Raw genomic sequence first — 22,532 nt, forward strand, 5'->3', positions numbered from 1 at the left:
AATAATCTCATTGTTCTTAATGTTCAGAATTTAATTTGTTTTAGGAAATGGATCTATACAACCATCTGCTTGATGGGGCTTTCAACAACAAACAAACATTTACATCTTTGAAAGATATATTTCACAGAAACTGTTAGAAGTCTTCTGCTGTTAAAAGAGTTATGATCAAGTCAACAGTTTTCACATGAAGGTCACAATGTTCATGGTAATCGTGAATCTGAACAGAGTCCATGAGGAGCCCACACTGCACTCACCCTGCAGCACCAGCTCCTGTCCTGTGGGGCTCAGTCCAGGTCCTGGCTCTGGGTGTTGCAACACCACTCAGGTTTGGCCCTTCCGTAGATGGAAATGGAAGGGTGAATTGGCCAAATTTGATTAGCACTGCAACCTAGCTGCACATAGGGTCACAATAGCACTCCAGAGCGGCATATCCACCTTTCTGTAGACGGAAACAGAGGGGTGGATGCACCAAACCTGAGTGGTGCTGCAACCACATGTGATAGGTTGCAGCACCCGTGGGACAGGAGCTGCTAATGCGGGCTGAAGGTAGGGTGTCTCCAGAGATAACATGCTTGTTAACAGCAAAAATACTTTTAAATAAATAATATATAGAGGTGAGAAACAACAGACCTCAGCCCTACTGTCCCTCTGCAAATTTGTGCTCACAGAGTCAATCCTTTCACTCTCTCTAAAAGTGCAAAGTTTCAAAAAGTTCAATGAATTCTTGGGGGCAGAATAGATCTGGACAAGGGAAGAAGTCTGGAGAGAAATGTGAGAAGGGAGGGACAGGCAGTAAAAACAAAAGTGAAACTGTTTGAGCAGCATATTCCAAAAGTCTTGAGGTCTTTCTAAGTGTAGCCTTCATTGATTTGAGATCTACCATACCATTCGCTCACGAGAAGGGAAAACCGATAATGGCAGCAGGCCGTAAAAGAGACCCAGTTTGGGAATAAGAACCATTCAAGAAATGTATGTTTGCTGATGACATTTTAAAGAAAGTCACACCAGTGAACTGGTGGAAGTCAATTAAGCATTTGGATTCAGAGACTGTTGAAGTGATAATCTCACTTTTAACAGCAGTAGCTTCTTCTGCAGATGTAGAAAGAATGTTTTCTTCCTTTGGACTAATTCATTCCAAATTGAGAAATCCTTTGGGACCTGAAAAAGCAGGAAAGCTTGTTTTTCTTTTCCAGATTATGAACAAACAGGAAAATGAAGGTGAAAACGACTGAGTTAGCTGCAGAAGCCAATATTTTAAGTTTCTCATGTTGACCTGGCTGACATAGTCTATTTAATTTTTGTGGGTTTTTTAAAATATTTCATTTAACTATTTTAGTTAAAATAATTTTAACAAAAACAAACCTGATTTTAAAAAACTTGAATGTTTAACTAAATTCAAAAATTCATATGATTGTTTTGTTAAAATATTACGTTTGCTGTTGAAGAAAAAATGCAGAATACATAACATTGTTGTTTTAGTTAAATAAAACAATTTAAATGTCTGTCTGATGATGGTCTCTTCCTAATTCAGCATGGCAAGAAAATACTTCAAATATTAATGATTAACCTGTTGAATTGGAGATAGTTCATCTCCCCATGACTTCATAAATATCTACTTCAATTACCTTTGGTAAATGAAATAACCAAACAATCATTCATTTTTTGATATAGCTGTAAAACTAATCTGAAAAGCTTTCAAAATAAATCACTTTAAAAATGTATAGTGTGTACCTTCTAAAAATGAAACCTCCATCTCTCTCTGAGTTGTGAAGAATATGTATTAAGGTTATAACAACCAACAAGAATGCACTTTTATGTAGAAATCCATGATTAAATCAAGTATTCCCAACTAGTGATTTAAATCAAATCCACCCTGGTTTCTGGCTAATGGGAGCTGGGCGGGGGGGGGGGTGCCTGCAAGCGAGTGTCGCAATGAGCCGGACCTGTTGCTGGCTGCTTCAGGGGTGCAGCGCGGTCCACAGTGCCAGGACAGGCAGGAAGCCTGACTCTGCATACCGGCTGCGCGGCTGACTGGGAGCCGCCGGAGGTAAGTCTGTGCTCCAACCCCATGCCCCAGCCCTGAGACCCCCCAAACCTGGAACCCCTTTCTGCACAACAAACCACTCATGCCCGGCACCACCTCAGAACCTGCACCACCATCCCAGAGTCCTGACCCCTCCCGCATCCAAACCCCCTGCCCCAGCCCTGAGCCCCCTCCCACACCCTGAACCCCTCATTCCCAGCCCCACCCCACAGCCCTCACTCCCCCACCCCAACCCTCTGCCCCAGCCCTGAGCCCCTCCCATGCCCAAACCCCTCATCCCCAGCTTCGTTGGGCCGCGGGCATCAACAATTTTCTTCAACTGGGGCCCATGAAAAAAGAGTTTGAAAACTACTGGTCTACTACATTGAGAGGTCAGGTATGAAGCAAAATAGATATCTGATGTGAGTACAGTCACCACCACAACCACAAAGCATATTTTAAGAATATGGAAGCTTTGAACAATTAGTTTTGCCAACGGAACATACCACGGTGAGTCTATCACTGTAGTATCCGAGTGCCTCACAAATATGTGACATATGTAACTACCATTATCCCCATTTACACATGGGGAACTGAGGCTTAGATAGCCACACTAAAATTTTCTCAAATATATAGGGCTAGTCTACACTACCACGCTACACTGGCGCAGCTGAACCGATGCAGCTGCGCCACTGTAGCATATCTGGTGAAGATGGGCTATGCTGACAGGAGAGCACTCTCCCATCGGCATAATTACTCCACCTCAACTAGAGGCAGAAGATATGTCAGCGGGAGAGCGTTTGCTGCCTACAGAGCGTGGTGTGGACACCGCTTTAAGTCGATGTAACTTGCATCGCTCAGGAGGGTGGCTTTTTCCACACCCGTGAACGACATAAGTTACATCGACTTAAGCGGTAATGTAGACAAGCCCAGAGGGTTCTCTCTTACTCCTCAAGTAGTACCACTGAAGTCAGTGCCACTACTCAAAAAATTAGGTGCTATTCAATGTAAGTAAGCGAATCACAATCTCGCCCAAAGTGATAAAGCGACTTGCCCAAGTAAGTGTCAGAACCGAGAACTGAACCAAGATCTCCTAAGTCCCTGTCTAATGCCTTAAGCTCCAAACCATTTTTCTTATGTACAAATGTGGTACACAGTTCTCTTAAAATGTAATAACGTTCCCTTGTTACCTCCAGAGAAAGAATAATATTGTCTCACCGGGCCTGAATCACCATGCACTACCCTTCCCCCCTAGTCCGTTGGAGCGATTTAATACTGCTTCTAGCAGAGTTAACTCCTGTGCAGATCTAAACTTGGAAATCCAATGGTATTTGAGTAGCTTCTGCACAGCTCCACTCTATTCTTCACACAAATTTTGAAGAAAACTTCAAATGAAGTGCAATAGTGTCAGTGACACAGAATTTGACTATTATTGGCTGTATTTGATGCAACAATAAGAGATGTTTCAGAGTAACAGCCGTGTTAGTCTGTATTCACAAAAAGAAAAGGAGTACTTTTGGCACCTTAGAGACTAACCAATTTATTTGAGCATAAGCTTTCGTGAGCTACAGCATCCGATGAAGTGAGCTGTAGCTCACGAAAGCTTATGCTCAAATAAATTGGTTAGTCTCTAAGGTGCAATAAGAGATGTGTATTCAGATTCTCTTTCATGTCTTAAATCTCATGCGGAAATCTCAGGATATAACACTAATTAAGATACATGAGAAGCATCACATATTGGGGGAAGTTGATTGTGTTCTCCCTACAGACGTCCCCTTTATGGTCATAAAGGGTTTAAAGTGTTACAGAGTAAGTGTTACTCCTTCTACATATAATTTATATGGGACCAATTGCACTAATGTCAGGGAAGAGACCAAGATTTAACTGCATTGTCCCAGCAGATATTCACTTGGAGGACAGAATTAACCTCCTTAAAATTAAAATAACTCCAAGATTTGATAATTTTTTTCAACATTTGCCAATTACAATACCAATAAAAATTAGAAGATACTGTTCTACCAACTAAGTCTGAAGTAACACTAGGGCTCTGGACAGTCTAACTGTTATTTTCAGACATGGATTCAAGAAGAGGCAAAGTGCTGTTGGCTAAATTAACTACTTATCATCTACATGGAGCTCAGAATCAGATCTGGCACAGAAACCTTATAAGAAGAGATGTATTGGTCAATAAAACTTTATTAAAAACTATCTTAAAGTAACTACCTTATTTCACTGACTGCCCAGCATGTGTCTTATTAGGATTAAACAAACAAATACACTCACAACCACTGGAAAACCAGAAGACAGAGTTAAGGTTGCAGTTCTCAAACAAGATGATGGAAGGCAAGTAGTTGAGGTTCAGAAGTTCGAACTGATGAGTTGAAAGCTGAATGACTTCATTACTTACTTTCCTTGGTTTTTTTGGTTCGTGTTGGTGGCATATGCAATCTAGCAACCTTAACCAAAAGTTTAAGGTGTTTTTTGTGGGGGAATTCTATATCCATATATAAAAAGCATAATTGAAGATTGAGATATGGCACATCCCCTGCAGGGAGTGGAATGAATCATTATGGAAAATATAATCAAGTTCTTCAGAAAGATTTAAAAAATGATTAATGAGAAATTGGTTGAATGCTTAATAGTCAAAAATTGTGTACAGGTTCCTACATAGTATATATATATAGTATATACTATAAAAATTAACAAAATATTATAAAAATATCAAAAACTGTGTACAGGTTCCTACATAATATGTTCATATCCAGTTTCACAAGGAAGTGATGGGAATCCAGAAGAGATGTGTTGCCATTCATATTATACGTGGCACTTTTTACACAAGTGTGATTGTTCTGTGTGCATTACAGTTTGAATTTTGGTAATCAAATGGGTTCAAATGGATCCAATAAGACAAGAGACCCAAAGGAGTCAATACATGGGAAGATCCGGCAATCCACTGTCACACAATGGAAAACCACTCTGACTTTTGATCACAGCAGTAATCAATTATATATATATACTAATACGGAGCACTTTATGGCAAATCCTAATAGATGTTCAGAGTCTTTCCAGAATATTTGGAATATGTTTCTTCCAATGTAGTGATGGATTCCATAAGAATACTAAGGTAGATTCCAAACCTAGGATTATTGATAATACAGATATGGTATGTTACCTTAAAATATAAACAAAACAAAAATTATAATATGCCCCTACGTACACTGCGGTAACAACACAGATTTATTATTTTATTACAGGAAAGAACATAACATAAGAACGGCCATACTGGGTCAGACCAAAGGTCCATCTAGCCCAGTATCCTGTCTTCTGACAGTGGCCAATCCCAGGTGCCCCAGAGGGAATGAACAGAACAGGTAATTATCAAGTCATCCATACCCTGTCACCCATTCCCAACTTCTGGCAGACAGAGGCTAGGGACACCATCCCTGCCCACCCTGGCTAATAGCCATTGCTGGACCTATCCTCCATGAATGTATCTAGTTCTTTTTTGAACCCTGTTATAGTCTTGGTCTTCACAACATCTTCTGGCAGAGTTCCACAGGTTGACTGTATCGTTGGATGTTTGTATTCATATACTTATGTAAGCTGAATTATTAAAGACATTAATTTCTAAAATGCATTTAGAAAACAAATGAGTACTATCAAACATCTGTTCAACAATTAACTAATTATATTGGGAATATAAAAGTGTCTTTTAAATAAACAAGTGTCAAATTAATTCACCATATGACCACAGTTCTTACTAACTCAAAATGACAAACTAATGCACGCACACATTGACAGCGCTCCCATATGAAAGGTCTTTATGGGCCTGATCTTGAGGGATGCTGAGCACGGGTAACTCCCAGTTAATTTACAGTGATTTCCAAAGGGAAAAAAATAAAAATGGGCTTGTGCCCCTTTTTTGTATTTGTTAGTTTCTGATTAATACTGTTCCACTTCTTCCAAGAAAAAGAGGCAGTTGCTTGGTGTGATGAGTTGGGGAGTCTTATCTGTACAAATTCTAATAATATGGAGTTGTTGCTATGAAAATTGTTATACCTCTATAGGGATTTCAACACTGCTGGTAAGACCCTGTCACGTCTTCCCCAGACCAGCAACAATGGAGAGTCGTCAATCTTAACAATTATACTCTGACCACACAATAATTATGCTAAGGAGGGTTCCCAAATTAGGAAATGAGTTCTCTCCAACTTCCCTCAGCACGGGGCTGGAGAATGGAAGTTCCTGAAGCAGGACAAAGAGACAGATGACAAAAGCAGGTTATAAAAGTCTCACCAGGTCAAGACTTGTATAAACATAGGAAGTTGTGAGGGGAAGGGGATGGACCAACCAAGGTCAGAGAAGGCATGATGGAGAGAGAAGGCCCAGTGTTTCAGAATATAAACCATGCACTGGAACAAAAAGACTCTAGATAGTCCCAAGGGACTCTGACCTAACCCCAAAGAATACTCTGAAGTGGTGAGGAAACTGAGACAGGGAATTATATGAAGGGTTTATTTTTGCAAAGATCTGTGTATGTCTCATGCTATTAAAGAGCAGAATTGTGAGTCCCGTGGAAAGTCTGTATGTGTTGTGTGCCACAACAACACATGGTCCTTGAAGAGGTAAACCAGAAGGCTCACTCCTTCAGGTGGAGACGTAGGAGAGGGTGTGTTTAAACGACAGGAGGATTGCCTTGGTTCTAGGGGCTGCACAGGGGGCCATGTGGTCGCAGCTTTCAGGAGGGGATCCTAGCTAGAAGCTCTGCACCTTAAGTGCGTGCCTACATATCCCAAGACAGGGACCGTGCCTCGCCTCTGTTCAGACTGCAAATGCTTAAAATACTTGAGGATCCAGGAGCTAGGTAACCTCACAGCAGTCTGGCGAGCAGCCAGGAAGGGGACACTCAACTGGACCTGTGACACTTGGTTCCTTCCCTTCAGCTCCCGCAATGAAGCTTGGGTCTTCTGTTCCCAGAAAAACCTCTATAGTCCTGTCTATGCTAAGGAGGCTTTAGAAAAATTACCTAGCATTACTAATATCAACTTAATTCAGCCATAGCATAGATAACAGCAGCAGCCAGCAGGCTATTTCCTCAGCACTGTGATATCTAATCCTGCACAAAATAAGCCTAAACTGGTGGGGGAAGGGGCAGAGTGAAGGCACTTTGTCTATATGAGCATACTCAGGTACAAGCTGAGCAGCAAATCTGGAGAGGGCAGGTGACTTTGCATGCCCCCCTCCAAGTCGCCTCTGACAAGGTGCTGAAAAGATGGCTGGCAGCTGGCACGCTGTCTACACTACAGTTCTCAACATTGCTAACACCAGCTCCTCTAAACCAGAGTATGCATTCGCTTGATACAGGGCAGACAAGGCCTACGCTGACTGGAGAACTAGTGAAAGGATGTCACGAGACTCAAGAGAATGAAAACTGAGCAAAATGAGAAGGGGGGGGGAAGGATTTTTGGTTTCGTTGTTTCATCTTTTGGGTTTGATTTGTTTGGTAACTTTTAAACACCTATTTAACTTCAATGACTAAATAACATTTTGGAAGAAGGACATTTGTTGATTGAAAGGGCAGGTGTTAAAGCTTCAAAAGTGTGACAGCGCAAAATACCAGATTCATAGATTCTAAGGCCAGAAAGAACCACTGTGGCATCTAGTCTGACTTCCTGTATAATATAGGCCATAGAACTGCCCCAAAATAATTGAACTAGAACATCTATTTTAGAAAAACAGTCAACCTTGATCTAAACATTTCTAGCGATTGAGAATCTACCACAATCCTTGATAAGTTGTTCTAAAGACGAATTACCTCCATAACTAAAAATTCACAACTTAATTCCATTCTGAATTTGTCAAGTTTCCTGCCATTAGATCTTGTTATACCTTTGTCTGCTAGATTAAAGAGATCATTACCAAATATTTGTTCCCCATGTAGGTACTTATGGACTGTGATCAAGTCATCCCTTAACCCTCTCATTGATAAACTAAATAGATTGAGCTCCGAGGGTCTCTCATTATACGGCATGTTTTACAATCCTTTAAATTAATCATTCTCCTTCTTCTTTTCTGAACCCTCTCCAATTTATCAACATCCTTCTTGAACTGTGGGCACCAGAACTGGACACAGCAGCGTCTGACACAGCTAAAACCAGGAAAGACAAGCCCTTACCTTAGAAAATGTAACAAGCAAGAAAAAAGAAAACCCCAATGACAGAGGAACAGAGGAACACTGTCAGATTAGGGCAAATGTTTATTCCCCAGCTGCCTCAACAAACTAGACCACAGACAGTAAAATATCCCAATGCCACCACAATTTTTCCCTTTGGGGAATTTTTGTTTTCTATTTTTATTTTTAAAAACATCCAGCCCAATCAAAGGTAGTATCTATAAACTCTTCACCATAGGTAGAACATGCTACTTGAGTGATTATTAAGAATTAAGTGGTTAAGAAAAAGATGCACTGCATTATGAAAGGTATTACCTTTTTGTTGGGTCTCTCGAGACACGATCAAGTTTATGGTCTAATCCTACTTTCAGAAAGATTTTTATAATACCACTTGATCATAGTCTGTAATTGCAGTAAGCACAGTTAATCTGTAACAGAAAACACTGCAGTTCCCCGCAAGCATCAGAAATTTCATTTGAAAACACAAGGACAAAGTCAATGTCATTCCTTTGTCTTCAGTGGGCCTTGTATCAGTCCCCTAAGGGGCAATATTGCGTAAGAGCTCAGAAGAACAAGACAGACAAGGTGGGTGAGGCAATATCTTTAATTGAACGAACTTCAGTAGGTGAGAGAGAGAAGCTTTTGAGTTCCACAGAACTCTTCTTCAAGCAGAAGAATAAGTGGTTACTCTAGGCAGAAGAACAGATCTGTCTCCAACTCAAAAGTGTAGTTAGCATTCTGCCTGTTTTCACCACAGGGTTTAGGGCTGTCAACTGTTGGAATTTAGGACAAACATGATATTATGATAAGACAACACTCCCTTTGCCAAAGTTATCTGGGGTCCTGACAGTTTTCCACTAAAATCAGGAGAATCCCAGAGACTCTGGGATCGTGCTCTTGGGCTGCAGGGAGGAAGAAGCATTAGTCTCAGACAGTTTTATAGCTATGAAACATCCAGATGTCACAACGACAAAGAGGGAACAACCAGACACTTTAAAGATGCCATGCAAAGGGCTGGGAGGGGAGAGGGGGTTTATGCCTTTTTACTTCTTTAAAACATGTTAATGAAATCTAAACGATTATTTTTATTTATGCTTTTTCCCCACCTCTTCTTCACATTATACCTGGGAGACTCTACAATGGCCGGAAAACTAGCAAAGCAGCAGACAAAAGTCAATGGAGTGAAAGCTGAGCAACTCAGAGGGGAAGTGATTTTTAGTTAGGGTACTCAGGACTGGTTATTTTTGTTGCCTTCATTAAGTGCTATTTACCTCTCTCTCTATTGTGAAAACTACAGTAACTATTTATTCTTATCCTTTGGCTCCTATCTTTTTAACCAGGGCCTACCCTTATCCCACAACTGCTTACTTTGCTTAAGAGCCTTTGGTAAAGTACCTTGTCAAAGGTTTTCTGAAAGTCCAATTACACTACATCCACTGGATCACCCTTGTCCACATGCCTGCTGATACCCTCAAAGAATGCTAAGAAATTGGTGAGGCACGAGTCCCTTTTCCAAAAGCCAGGCTGACTCCCAACATACTATGTTCTTGCTATGTGTCGAATAATTCTGTTCTAGTTCCAACCAAGTTGCCTGGTACTGAAGTTAGGCTTACCGGCCTGTAATCGCCAAGATCGCCCCGGGGGCCCATTGCAAAAACTTCATTGAGCTTCTCCACCACAGCCTTGTCTTCCTTGAGTGCTCCTTCGGCACCTGGATCGTCCAGCGGCCCCACTGACAGTTTGGCAGGCTTCCCGCTGCTGTTGCGGTTTACATTTTTGTTTGCTGTTAGTTTTAATCTTTTTTCTAGCTGCTCTTCCCATTGTTTTCCGGCCTGTCTCATGACACCTCTCCACGATCCTGCCCGGCCCCCCCTGCAGTCCGTCCCCCCCCGGCACAGGGGCTGCCAGAGTCGCTCCCCTCACGTGAACGGGCCAACAGCCCCGCCCCCAGGCTCGCTCAGCCCCCACCCCCGTTACCTACCCCGCTCCCGGGCCGCGCCGCCGCTGCCTCTCTCTCTCCCAGCTCCTGACAGCTGTCCGCGACGTACCCGTGTGTCGTCAACACGCAAGGAGGCCCTCACCCAATCCCCGTTTAGCGCCAGGGGCGGGGCAGGAAGAGAGCAGTGCCCGGCCGCGCCTGCGCACGGCCGCTGTGGCGTCGTCGCCGCTCGATCTCCTTAGAACCCGCGCGGCTGTCGGGCTCGCAGCCCGTTGCTCCGTCGTCAGGGAAACCGCAGGTCGGTGGCGGGGGGCGAGCGAATGGGAGCGGGCCTCACTCACCACCGCTGCCGCCCCCTCGCGCAGTGGAGCCCCGCTGCGGTGCGGCCCTCAGCCCCGCCCGGGCCTGGGCGGCTGCCGCGCCGTGCGCAGCCCCGTAGAGCTCACCGGCCCCCCGCCTCCGCCCCCCCCCCCCCACACACACAACAGGGCCCCTCCTGAGCCGGGCCGCTGCCCTGCGGCTGCAACCGACAGACCCGCCCGCTGCGCAACATGGGGCTCGTCTGCGGGGAGCAGTAACGGGCGTCGGGGGGGGCTTTGTACAGCCACTCCCCTGCGGGACGCTCGCTGGTGCCCGCAGACCCTGCTGGTGCGCGCTCGGGGTTCCCTGGGGCGCTGCAGTGGCGTCGTGCTGGTGTCAGGGGCACCGCGTTGCCGCGCACCAGCAAACGTTGCCGAGAGACTGCTCGTTGCAGTATATACCGCTGTGATGAGTAATATATAGAGAATATCCATTACTTGGTACAGTATATACTAAAAGAGCTCCAACCTCCCCCCCAATTTTTGGGGGGGCAAATCTATGTAAAACTTAAACTGCTAAAAATAAACCCTGACATTAATAACCCCCCCCCCCAAAAAAAAAAAACCCAGAAGCACTACTTATGATATTCAAAATCGCTGTGGGCTTGGCTACACTTACATTGTATAGCGCTCTAACTTGCTGGCTCAGGGGTGTGAAAAATCGCCCCCCTGAGCGCAGCAAGCCAGAGCGCTTTAAAGTGCTGGTGTAGACAGGCTCTGAGCGCTAGGAGGTGGATTACCAGGAGCGACCACACTCGCACTTCAAAGCGCTGCTGCGGGAGCACTCCTGCGACAGCGCTTTGAAGTTTCCAATGTAGCCCTGCCCTATGTGTATTCTTTGTATGACTCATTTAAATAATCTCTGTAATTCTTTATAAACTAGACGATATTAGTAACTACTGCGTTTGTTCCATTACTGTAACGTACGAAACCGCCTCCTCCTCCTCCTCATTTGTGGTATTGTAGAAAATGTATATATTGAAAATGTGGCAATATCTTCTCTAAGACTAAGATTAATATGTAGACTAGGGTTTATTAATGTATGTAGGTTTTTGTTTACAGTTTCATGTCATTGTCACAAATTTTACAGTGACTTAAAAGTGTACAGGGCTAAATTTTAATGGTCACTTTGGTCAGTGAAAAAGCTATAACATGATTTTTTCCCCCCTTTTTTCAGTTTCTCTCTGGTTACAAGCAGAACCCAAAGCAAGATCTATTTTCATTATCTGCCACATCTGGGCTTTCTAAGTGTGTTGAGAAGATGGTGAATGTCCTGAAGGGTGTTCTTATAGAATGGTTAGTAGTTAAGCTGAATTTCAACTGAACATGTTTCTCATTTGTTTAGTGCCTAAAACATCCTAGACACTTTATGGAACATGTAGAAGCCTCACTCCCTTCATCTTTTCTCCCCCTTCTCTCCCACTGAACAGAAGTCCTGCACAAATTCTGCTTAGACCGCTCTGCAACTGTTTGCAGTTTATAATCTAGAAAATTGAATTTTATTTAGTATGTAAATTATTGCTTTCTATACAGTAAATGTATGCCACATAATCTAAACTGTTGCCATTAAATTCTAACTTAAGGGCCAGACCCTCAATTATCCCCAAAATATAGACAATACAAGTCAGGGTTTGACATCCATTTCATGGCCATGATCCTGATTGTACTCCATACATGCCTTCTACTGTGTGTTATGTTATACTTAAAACTTATACCAGCATAACTGTTGTGGTCAAGAATGGGGAAAAAATCCACACCTCTAGAGACATAGCTATGTTGAGAAAACCTAAAGTGTAGATGCAGCCAAGCTGACAGAAGAGTGTTGTTGGTAGGGGAGGTAGTGTTTCTGTGCCAGCAGGAAAAACTCCTTTTGGTATACCCTGCATCCGCACTGGGATCTGTAGTATAGTAGTTCTAGACCACTGTCAGGACAGTGCCAGGGTGATCCTCCCTGGGCTACTTAGTTTTTGTGGCCAGAGTTCACAATGATAAGGTGTGAAGTGTTCACAGTGCTTCTGAGGATGTGTCCCTAAGGGCCTGATACTGCACCCATTGAAATGAATGGGAGTGTTGCCTTTTAGAGAATTTGTCCTTAAGTAATCAAGACAGCCAAAAACTGTTAGTGTTTTGTGAAGTTAAATATGGTGACCCAATATTAGAAAGCCGTGAGCCATAGCTATACTGTAAAATAACAAGTAGCATACTGCACTGTGTTAACAAATATCTTCAGGCTGCTTCATGGAATTATTCCAACACTTGCTACATTCTCTCCTTTTAACTCTTTCCAGTAGTATTTCAAACTGTTCTTGCTTTTTTGTTAAAGTATTTGTTGTATATGTACTTAAACTCTAGTCTCTGAAAGAATTGTTTTCCTTAGGAGTAAAAATCTGATCAGCAGGAGAAGGTGAAAGGGTGGGAACAGAGGAAAGACATGTGGAAGATATAGCATGGGGAAAGTCTTTCAACCAAAATGTAGTACTGATCCCTATAATAGTTATTTCTGCTTTCAAACAAATCAGGCAAAGAGTTTGTTATAGTTTTAGTGACAACTAATAAAACAGAAAAGTCAGAAAATTGAGGCTAGTGACCATGTAATTAAATCGTCTTGAGCTATTATGGTAAACTATGCTAACAGGTTTATCTTCCACTAACAGGCCATGTCAGGAAGTTAGAGTCTCAGACAAATGGGAGCAAAACATTTAAAAATGTTTGTCTTTTATATAGACACTCTTAGCATTTGCTTGTCTATTCGCACATTAGTTCCATGCTAACAGCCCTGCCTAATATTAATGTGGAAAAAGCATGAGAGTAGCATAGCAGCTGCTAGTGGGACTTGTCTGCATTCCAATCCTGTACGTGTTCATTGTCAGGCTCCCAGCACCCAGCTGCTCTCAGGTGTGATAGGTATGAAGATCCCATCACTTAGCTGCTCTTATAAATATTTTTAAGTCCAAGAAGGACTTTGAACCTACAGCAGTGGTTCTCAAACTGTGGGTCGGGACCCCAAAGTGGGTCGCAACCCGCTTTGAATGGGGTCACCATTCAAGGGTTGGCTTAGGGAGCTAGGGCTGAAGCCCAAGCCCCACTGACCAGGGCCAAAGCCCGAGGGCTTCATCCCTGGGTGGTAGGGTTCAGGTTGCAGGCCCCCTGCTTGGGGCTGAAGCTCTTGAGCAGTGAGTCTCAAACTTTTTTTTACTGGCGAGTCCTTTCACACAGCAAACCTCTGAATATGGCCCCCCTAATAAATTAAACAAACATACTTTTTTATATATTTAACATCATTATAAATGCTGGAGGCAAGCAGGGTTTGGGGTGGAGGTTGAAAGCTCGCGACCCCCATGTACTAACCTCATGACCCCCTGAGGAGTCCGGACCTTCTGTTTGAGAACCCCTGCTCTTGAGCTTCAGCTTTGGCCCCCCTGCCCAGATCACTGAAGCTCAGGCTTTGGCCCTCCCACCTAGGGCAGTGGGGCTTGGGCAGGCTCAGGCTTCAGTCCCCCCTCCTGGAGTCGTGAAGTAATTTTTGTTGTCAGAAGGGGGTCACGGTGCAGTGAAGTGAGAACACCTGACCTACAGTATTTACTGTGCTACGAACCAGTGCCCATCCACCGTTTCCACAAAGCTAGCTGGACAAGCTTTGCCAGTTGCTGTCTTGCTGCTCACAGCCAGCTCAGGGAGTATGCATGGAATTCTGTGCTAGCAGAAGTCATAGAACTGTTGTAAGGGAATCTAATTCCTTAATATTTTTTCAAATTAATTTTTTAGAACTTGTGAAAGGTGCCAGATGGACAGCACTGGAAACTGAAGTAATCAGTGAAAAACAACAAAAATGTTTGAATTTTGTATCTATAAACAGATCAAAGGAAAATTTGGCAAGGCACTGCAGTTGCAAGCTTCCCCACCCTTTTAATGTGCATGCTAAGCCCTGTTCCAGAGGGACCACGTCAAGGATTAGAATATAGTTAAGTCTTCATATACTAAATGGGTAAAGCCCTTGTGCTATAACCAGGGTGGATTTGATTTTAATCAAATTGATTTCAATCATGATTTTAATCACTATAGTCAGGAAGACTCTATTTAATCATGGTTTTCTACATAAAAGTGCATTCTTGTTGATTATAACCTTAATACATATTCTTCACATCTCAGAGATAGATGTAAGCTTCATTTTTAGAAGATACACACTATACATTTTTAAACAGTGATTTATTTTGAAAACTTTTCAGATTAGTTTTACAGCTACATCAGAAAATAATTGGTTATTTCATTTATTAAAGGTAATTGAAGCAGATATTTATGAAGCCATTGGGAGTGAACTATCATTAATATTTGGAGGATTTTCTTGCCATGCTGTATTAGGAGGAGAACATCACCAGGCAGACATTTAAATTGTTTTATTTAACTAAAAAAAAAAACAATGTTAAGGATTCTGGATTTTTTTCTACAAACAGCAAACATATAATATTTTAACAAAACAAGCATATGTCCCTCGCTTCTCACATTTATCTCCAGACTTCTTTTCCTTGTCCAGAGCTATTCTTCCCCCAACAATCTTCTATTCATTGAACTTTTTGAAACTTTGCACTTTTAGAGAGACGTAAGGGATTACTCTGTGTACACAAATTTGCAGAGGGACAATAGGGGTGAGGTCTGTTATTTCTCACCTCTATATGTTATTTATATAAAAAAATTTTTGCTGTTAACAAGTATGTTACCTCTGGAGACACAAATCCACGGTTTGAGAACGGCAAAATTAAGCATCTCTGATGGTATCTTCCAGACTAATCTAAAAAGATTAACCTAAATAATCTATACAGAAGCCCCTGGAATCCCATAAGATTGGGTCCCTAATCTATGAACTTTTGGAACTCATTTACAAAAAACTTTTCTTAAGTATAACATGAATATATTGTTATACTTATATCATGCTATAGAATTAGAATTTATAATCCCTATTCCATGATGAGGTATCTTTGAGCTATAATAGGTTTTTTCCCCCCCTCAAAAAGCATTTTATAAAAAAAAATCCAATTTAAATAATTGGATTTTTTTTAAAAAAAAAAATCATTGATTTTTATCCACTCTGGCTAGAACTGCCAGAAGGGCTCCAATTAATGCCGATTGTGATGGTTGTGTTGATGTGGACATCTGTCCCATGAGATCTGGCCTGAGACTACTAACTCATTTCCAACAGATCACTAAACACAAGCAAGCAAATGCTAATAATTATCTGGCACTAGCAGTTTGGATCGGTAACCTGCCGTTGGATGAAGTTCAAAAGGAAGACAACTGGTTATGGAGGAATGATAAATAATATATAAAGAAGCACTTAGGGCATTCAATTTTTCCACCCTCTATTTTATATAATCTTAAATTTCTTTCCGGACATGCCAGTGCAAATAAGTGTAACCTCTTTAGATGAACTTTAAGTTAGAGGCTTTTTCACTTTTTTGGCTTCAAACTTGCAAACTTCTTCCTCACTCCAGTCATGCATCTGTGTTTGAGGCCAATATCTAAAAGGATTTCTACGTTGTGTAAAAAGTTTACCTTCATTTTGTGGTACAGTTCACCCAAATGTGTGGGTTGTTTTGTTTCCTCCCATAGAAGGTCTTGTAAATATGGTAACTGGTACTAATATCGATTGCAGAACTTGCTAAATCTTATTACCTCCTTTCTGTCAGATAATATAGTTTCTAATATAAATAATGGTTTCTACTAAAAGATTGAGCCCCTTAGTTCTGACATCTACAGTTCCAGCATTGACTGCTGCACCAGAACATTCCAGCTGCCAGAATCCAGAGATTAGTTTAAAAATGCATGATTTCACTGAAGAATGCTTTTCCTGACTTGTGTAAAATATATTAAATAAGTCAGTGGAACACAGCATTTATTTATATATTGCTGTCAAGTCTAAACTGCTAAATATATCAGTACTTATTAAAAGTCTAATTTTAAATTATCTGGTCACTTTGTAATGTGGTTATTGTGAAGATTGCCCTTCTTATGATGATACCTACACCTCAGCTCAATAAATACTGCTTATCACTGACCCTTTAGCTACTCGCATTTAAATAAAACCTGAGAGCCCCAGAGGAGCTAGGTAAGGAGTCTAGATAAGGTATTGAGAAATTAACTTTCAAACACTACCGAAAAAACCACAAAGTTTTGGAAAATACAAAATATTGGATAATTAAGGATTTACTGAGAAACTCTTAAATTCCATTGTGTTTCAGGTACAATACTATTTCATGCTATACTGTACTTATGGCCTTTCATTTTTAGTTTTTATAGAAAAATTCTCAGGTTTTACAAAGGCTGTTATACAGTTTTTACCCCTTGTCATCCAAATTTTGGACCACTCAAGTATATGAAAAAATGGATTATGTTCAGAAAATCAAATACACGTTGGGTAAATGTTTATGCTAATAATAGATTAATTGAAGTGTAAATGCAAGGCTCTTAAAGACAGTGTAGTGCAAGACACATGCATATGTACAGTTCATGAAATAAACCACAGAATTAAATTGCTTTTACTTTCAATACTCTTACTTCTCTATTTTTTGCTTTTTTTCCTTGTCCTCCCATCACCCAGTATTAATCTGATATTTACTTGGACAACTGTGAAGTTATTTTTTTGTGCTGCTTTTCATCCATGTTTTTAAGTTTTGTAACAAACACCAAAATTCCCAGAAATTTTTAAACAAAATCAAAACTGAAAGCAAAGGGCCTTGGCTATGTCTATACTATTTATAGCTAAATCAGGCTAGAACAAGAATATGTAAACTGGGGATATTAACTGTTCAGCAAAGACAAATGAACCTTAAACTCATTGTTCATGTTTTACTGAAAACCTATTTTATAATACCAATATAATCACTAAGTATTCTCTGCAAGTCAGGCAACCAGTTTTCTTCCTCTTGGGCTCTTTTAGCTGGTCACAGTTTAATTTGTAAAGAACTCCAAAAGGGGCACTATTACTTAAGAATAACTTTTAGAAAAACCTTTCTAAGATGATGGATATAGGCAACAAAGAACTTTTGAAAATGAGGATGCTGTTTAGGAAGCAGTTTTCACGTTCCATTATTCCAAAGTTGTTTTACTTACTGCTGTGTTGCTGTATTGCGTCATATGACAGTAATATGGATTCTGGTGCATGTTTGTCTCTACAGTGATCCAGCCATGAAGCAATTCCTGCTGTACTTGGATGAGTCAAATGCCCTGGGGAAGAAGTTCATCATACAAGACCTGGATGAAACGCATGTTTTTGTGTTAGCTGAGTTGGTTAACTTCCTCCAGGAGAGAGTGGGCGAGTTAATGGACCAGAACTCTTTTCCTATAACACAAAAGTAAAGAGACTAGAAAGCGAATTGACTATTCCGAAATTGCAAGCAACACACAGGGAATCAAAAGAGTTTTATTGTTCATTCTCTGCATGACTGATTAGGGAGTCTTAGAGAGAAGACTATAAACACTTTTGTTACTATAACAAAATGGATTGTTTCCATAGACTAAATACTTTTGAATTGGCTTTTTGCCATTTTGAGAGAGACTTGAAAGACAGGTTACCTTTCAGAGTTTGCTAGTCTGAAGGATTTTCTGATTCCTAGGGGTTTGTTTGTTTTTTAAATACCATGTGTTCCTTTAGCCTCTTCCATTTCTTGTCAAATTACATTATCTTAAAACAGGGGGTAATGGTTTCTTATTTATCAGCATTTCCTTAGAATATTGTGTGGGTTTCACATTCCTGCAGTTGAGATTAGAGCAGATTATAGTATGATTGACTCTGATTAAACCATCTGTATTAAAATGTTACTTTGTGTGACTGATAACACCCTAAGTAAGTTGAGTGCGTGATGATATGGAGTACTTAGCTTTTTTTTTTTAAATATTTGATGTACCAAAATAAATAAAATGTTTTCCCCTCAGTTTCTTAAACATTGTTTACCAATTAATCATTTGCTATCACAGCCTTGAGACAGTTACCTAATTCATAGTTCTGTATTTTTTTAATTAAAATATTTGTATGGAAAAACAAAATACACCAATGATTATTAGATTTAAATGGTTGCTGAACTGAATACCAGCAACAAATAAGAAGGAGAAATGTGCCTGTAAATGGTGGTCAAATAGCACTTGAACATGTAGCAAATTCTCTAAAATAAAGTGCATAAATAGGAGGTTAAAACAAATAAGCAGTCTGTCTACTTAAGACTATGGTGGAAGCTGACGTTCCTTAAACTGAAGAGAAAACGGTTTTCAGTTACTGCGAAACTTCTGTTTGAATTCATAAGCCACCATTTCAGATCTTAGCTTATTCAGCAAGTTAAGCTGCTATGTTAACATATGTCCATCAAACACATGTCATACGTGGAACCCACCAACAAATAAAGTAGTATAAAATATTGAGCAACAGAGAGAGGTTTATCGTCAGTTTTATCATGAGTTTTTCCCCCTGAGCAGGATAGCAAATGACAATGTAATGAGACTTATAAATGACCATTTGCAAATGCAGAAAAGGTGAGATACTACTGCCAAAAGATAGACTTCAGGACTCTGGGAGCTAGGGTAAAGGGGTCAGGGCACAGGTGATGGTCTCATCCATCCTCCTGGTCGAGGGTAAGGGCGCAGGAAGGGACATGCACATCTTGAAGATGAATGCATAGTTCCACACATGGTATCTACCGAAGGACTTTGGCTTGCTCAGCTATGGGATTCTGTTCTGGGAAGGTGTGCAGGGAAGAGATGGGAGCCCATCTGATTAAAAAGGGAGGGAGCATCTTCACAAACCAACTTCGTGAGGTGGACTTTAAACTAAGTTCAGAAGGGGCAGGTGACAGAAGCCCATAGGTAAGTATAAAAAAGGCAGCCTAACAGAGAATTAGATATTGGTGGGAGGACTTGGAAAATTACCATAGGGTCATAGGAGCAATAAGAGAAATCAGTGGGAGAATTTGCTCAACATCTGTAGTGTTGCTACACAAATGCAGTGAGTATGGGGAATAGACAGGAAGAACTATGATTTAATTGGTATCACAGAGAGCTGGTGGGGTAAGTCTCATGACTGGAATATTGATAGAGGTATAGCTTGTTTGGGAAGGACAGGCAGAGTAAAAAGGGAGGTGGTGTTGCATTATGCGTCAAGAATATATACACTTGTTCTGAGGTCCAGAAGGAGGTGGGAGGCAGACTAGTTGAGAGTCTGGGTAAAGATAAAAGGGATTTTAAAAAAAAAAAAAAAAAAAAAAAGGTGAGTTCATGGTAGAGGTCTACTATAGACCACCAAATCAGGAAGAAGAGGTGGATGAGTCTTTTCTGGAACAAAAAAACAGAAATATCTAACACACAAGTCCTGGTCACAATGGGGGACTTTAACTATCCGGACTTCTGTTGGAAAGTAACACACCAAAATAAATTTCCAATAAGTTCTTGGAATCTATAGGGGAAAACTTTTAGTTCCAGAAAGTAGAGGAAGTAATCAGAGGAACAGCCATTTTAGACTTGATTCTGACCAACAGGGATGAATTGGTAGCAAATCTGAATTTGGAAGGCAATCATGAAGTGATAGATTTCAGGATTCTAAAGGAAGGAAGGAGTGAGAGCAGAAGAATAAGCATAGTGGATTTAAACAAAACAAAACAGACTTAGAACTGGTAGATAAGGTCCCATGGGAAGAAAAATCTAAGGGATAAAGGAGTTCAGGAGAGTTGGCAGTTTCGCAAGGAGACAATACTAAAGGCACAGCTTCCAACTATCCTGATGCAAAGAAAAGATCAGAATAATAGAAGCCAATCTGGCTCCATCAGGAGCTCTTTAATATCCTGAAAAATCAAAAAGGAGCCCTACAAAAAGCCAGAACGTGGACAAATTGCTAAAGAGGAGTACAAAAGAATAGCACAAGCATGTAGGAACAAAATCAAAAAGACTAAGGCACAAAATGAATATCACCTAGCAAGGGACATAAAAGGTAATAGGCTCAGACTTTAAGGCCAGAAAGGGCCATCATGATCATCTGGTCTGACCTGTGTCTCCCAGGCTGCAGAACCTCACCCACCCACTCCTGGAGCAGACACATGATCTCTGGCTGAAGTTACAGAAGTCCTCAAGACTTGATGTAAAGACTTCAAGTTACAGAGAATCCACCATTTACTCTAATTCAAACCAGCAAGTGACTCATGCCCCACACAGCAGAGGAAAGTAAAAAAAAAAAAAGGGTCTCTGCCACGCTGACTTGGGAGAAAATTCCTTTCCAACCCCAAATATAGTGATCAATTAGACCCCGAGCATGTGGGGGAGACCCACCAGCCAGACACCTGGGAAAGAATTATCTGCAATAACGCAGAGCCCTCGCCATCTAGTGTCCCATCACCGTATGTTTGAGATATTTACTAACAGCAGTTGTGGATAGTTCCACATGCCATTGTAGACAATCTCATTTTACCATCCTCTCTATCCATTTATCAAGCTCAGACTTGAAACAAGTTAGTTTTTTTGCCCCCGCTGCTCCCCTTGGGAGGCTGTTCCAAAACCACTCCTCTGATGGTTAAAAACTTGTGTCTAATTTCAAGCCTAAACTTGTTGATGGCCAGTTTATATCCATTTGTTCTTGTGTCAACATTGGCCCTTAACGTAAAAAACAACTCTCCCTTTGACACAGGGTTTACTACTCACCACTGGGTCACCTCATTGTGGCTCATGGGAAGATTAGCTCTCAACCAGTCTGACGACCCCTCCTCTCATTGCTCGCCTTGTGGTCTCTCTCTCTGGACTTTTGCTTGCTTGCTTTTCATGGCTTGGACCTCCAGCCAAATTGCTATAGTTTTCCCTTCCAGGGTATCAAAGTCATTCTAGACAAACAGTCTCAGGTAGTCTTCTGTTCCACTGCCTAGACTGTGCCACTTCCCCAGTGGCTGGTAGGGGAACCCAGGCCCACCCTCTGCTCCAGGTTCCAGCCCAGGGACCCTATAACTAGCAACCATGGTATGCAATCCCAAACCCTGTTGCTGTTTCTGTGAGCTCCTTCCTACTATTTTTCTCTAGCTCTGCCCCCACCTCCCGGTTACCAGTGGAGCTTCTTCAGCTCCCTCTGGCTATTTTACCCCCTCTTCAGTTCTTGCTAGAGTCTGTATTCCCACACAGGATCCCAGGGCTTACTCCTTGTCTCTTGCCAACTCCCCTTATTTCTAGGGAGTGACTGCAGAGTTCCTTCCTGCAGCCCCTCTTGCACACGACTTCCTGGTTTTATACTACCTCAGTCTTCCCCTGCCCAGCTGGGCTTCATCATCAGTTAGACCTCATCAGCCCTGACTCTTCTCCAGGTTCAGGCTGTCATGAGTTTGTGACTCTCTGCACCTCAAAGTAGCACCCTGGAACTCCCATATTCACCATAGTGATATGATTATATTTTGTACAAAGTATACCTTATGAGATATCATTTTAAAACTTTTGAGCTGTTGAACATTAATATCCTGTTAGATTGTATGTAATATCACGGTATGTGAAGTTATGTAGTATTGCTATATGTGTTACTGAAATATGTTGTGAGGTTGGGAACACCCACAACCAGGCTTTCAGGTACAACAAAGGAGTAGCCATCGATAGCCAGATGACGTCAATGGCACATCAAGAAAATAATCCACTATCCCAGAGACTCCTTAGAGAACGCACATATGCAATGAAGACTGCTTAACCAATGGGGACTGTCCAGGGGCAGCAGGTTTATAGAAATTTTGGTGGTGCCCAGAGCCCGCCCCCCCCAAACTCTGCCCCCCACCTGCCTAAGGATCTGGGCTGGAGTTTGGGTGCAGGGTGCAGGCTCTGGGTTGGGACAGGGATGCAGGAGGGGGTGAGGAGTGCAGGCTCTGGGATGGCGTTTGGGTGTAGGCTCTGGGCTGGGACAAGGGGTGGGGGTGCAGGAGGTGGTGAGGGGTACAGGCTCTGGGAGGAAGTGCGGAGGGCTGGGGTGCAGACTCTGGGAGGGAGTGCGGGAATGGGAGGGGGTGTGGAGGGAAGGGGTGCAGGCTCTGGGAGGGAGTTTGGGGG

At 41.7% G+C, this 22,532-nt stretch overlaps 2 protein-coding genes across 15 annotated transcripts in view; one reads left to right on the forward strand and one right to left on the reverse strand.

Annotated features, from left to right (window-relative positions):
- Window positions 1-10,313, reverse strand: part of SERAC1 (serine active site containing 1) — a 52,096-nt gene extending 41,783 nt beyond the window's left edge. For 3 of the 14 annotated variants that reach the window (XR_006290035.1, XM_043544263.1, XM_037895062.2), the window contains exon 1: window positions 10,177-10,313. Coding sequence is in view for 3 of the 14 variants with exons in the window: in XM_037895061.2 (XP_037750989.1) it covers window positions 9,809-9,858 (50 nt within the window). In the remaining 11 variants the exon portion in view is untranslated. Of the gene's footprint in view, window positions 1-254; window positions 334-1,068; window positions 1,088-9,808; window positions 10,044-10,172 lie in introns of those variants that run through there. The other 11 variants (XM_043544265.1, XM_043544261.1, XM_037895061.2 and 8 more) reach the window with 10 other exon arrangements.
- GTF2H5 (general transcription factor IIH subunit 5) lies at window positions 10,299-18,428 on the forward strand. The gene is made up of 3 exons (XM_037895066.2): window positions 10,299-10,432; window positions 11,671-11,789; window positions 17,663-18,428. Exons 2-3 carry the CDS (start codon window positions 11,755-11,757, stop codon window positions 17,841-17,843), a joined length of 216 nt encoding a protein of 71 aa, XP_037750994.1. The 5' UTR covers window positions 10,299-10,432; window positions 11,671-11,754; the 3' UTR covers window positions 17,844-18,428.
- The last annotated feature ends 4,104 nt before the right edge of the window (window positions 18,429-22,532 follow it).

Source organism: Chelonia mydas, chromosome 3, assembly GCF_015237465.2.
Source record: "Chelonia mydas isolate rCheMyd1 chromosome 3, rCheMyd1.pri.v2, whole genome shotgun sequence".
Taxonomy (NCBI): domain Eukaryota; kingdom Metazoa; phylum Chordata; order Testudines; family Cheloniidae; genus Chelonia; species Chelonia mydas.

What these genes read in the sequence shown, in the direction of transcription:
- GTF2H5 (XM_037895066.2), top strand. Translation starts at nt 11,755, where the DNA reads ATGGTGAATGTCCTGAAGGGTGTTCTTATAGAATG. An exon ending in AAGGGTGTTCTTATAGAATG is followed by an intron (nt 11,790 to 17,662) that starts GTTAGTAGTTAA and finishes TTGTCTCTACAG; the next exon opens with TGATCCAGCCATGAAGCAAT.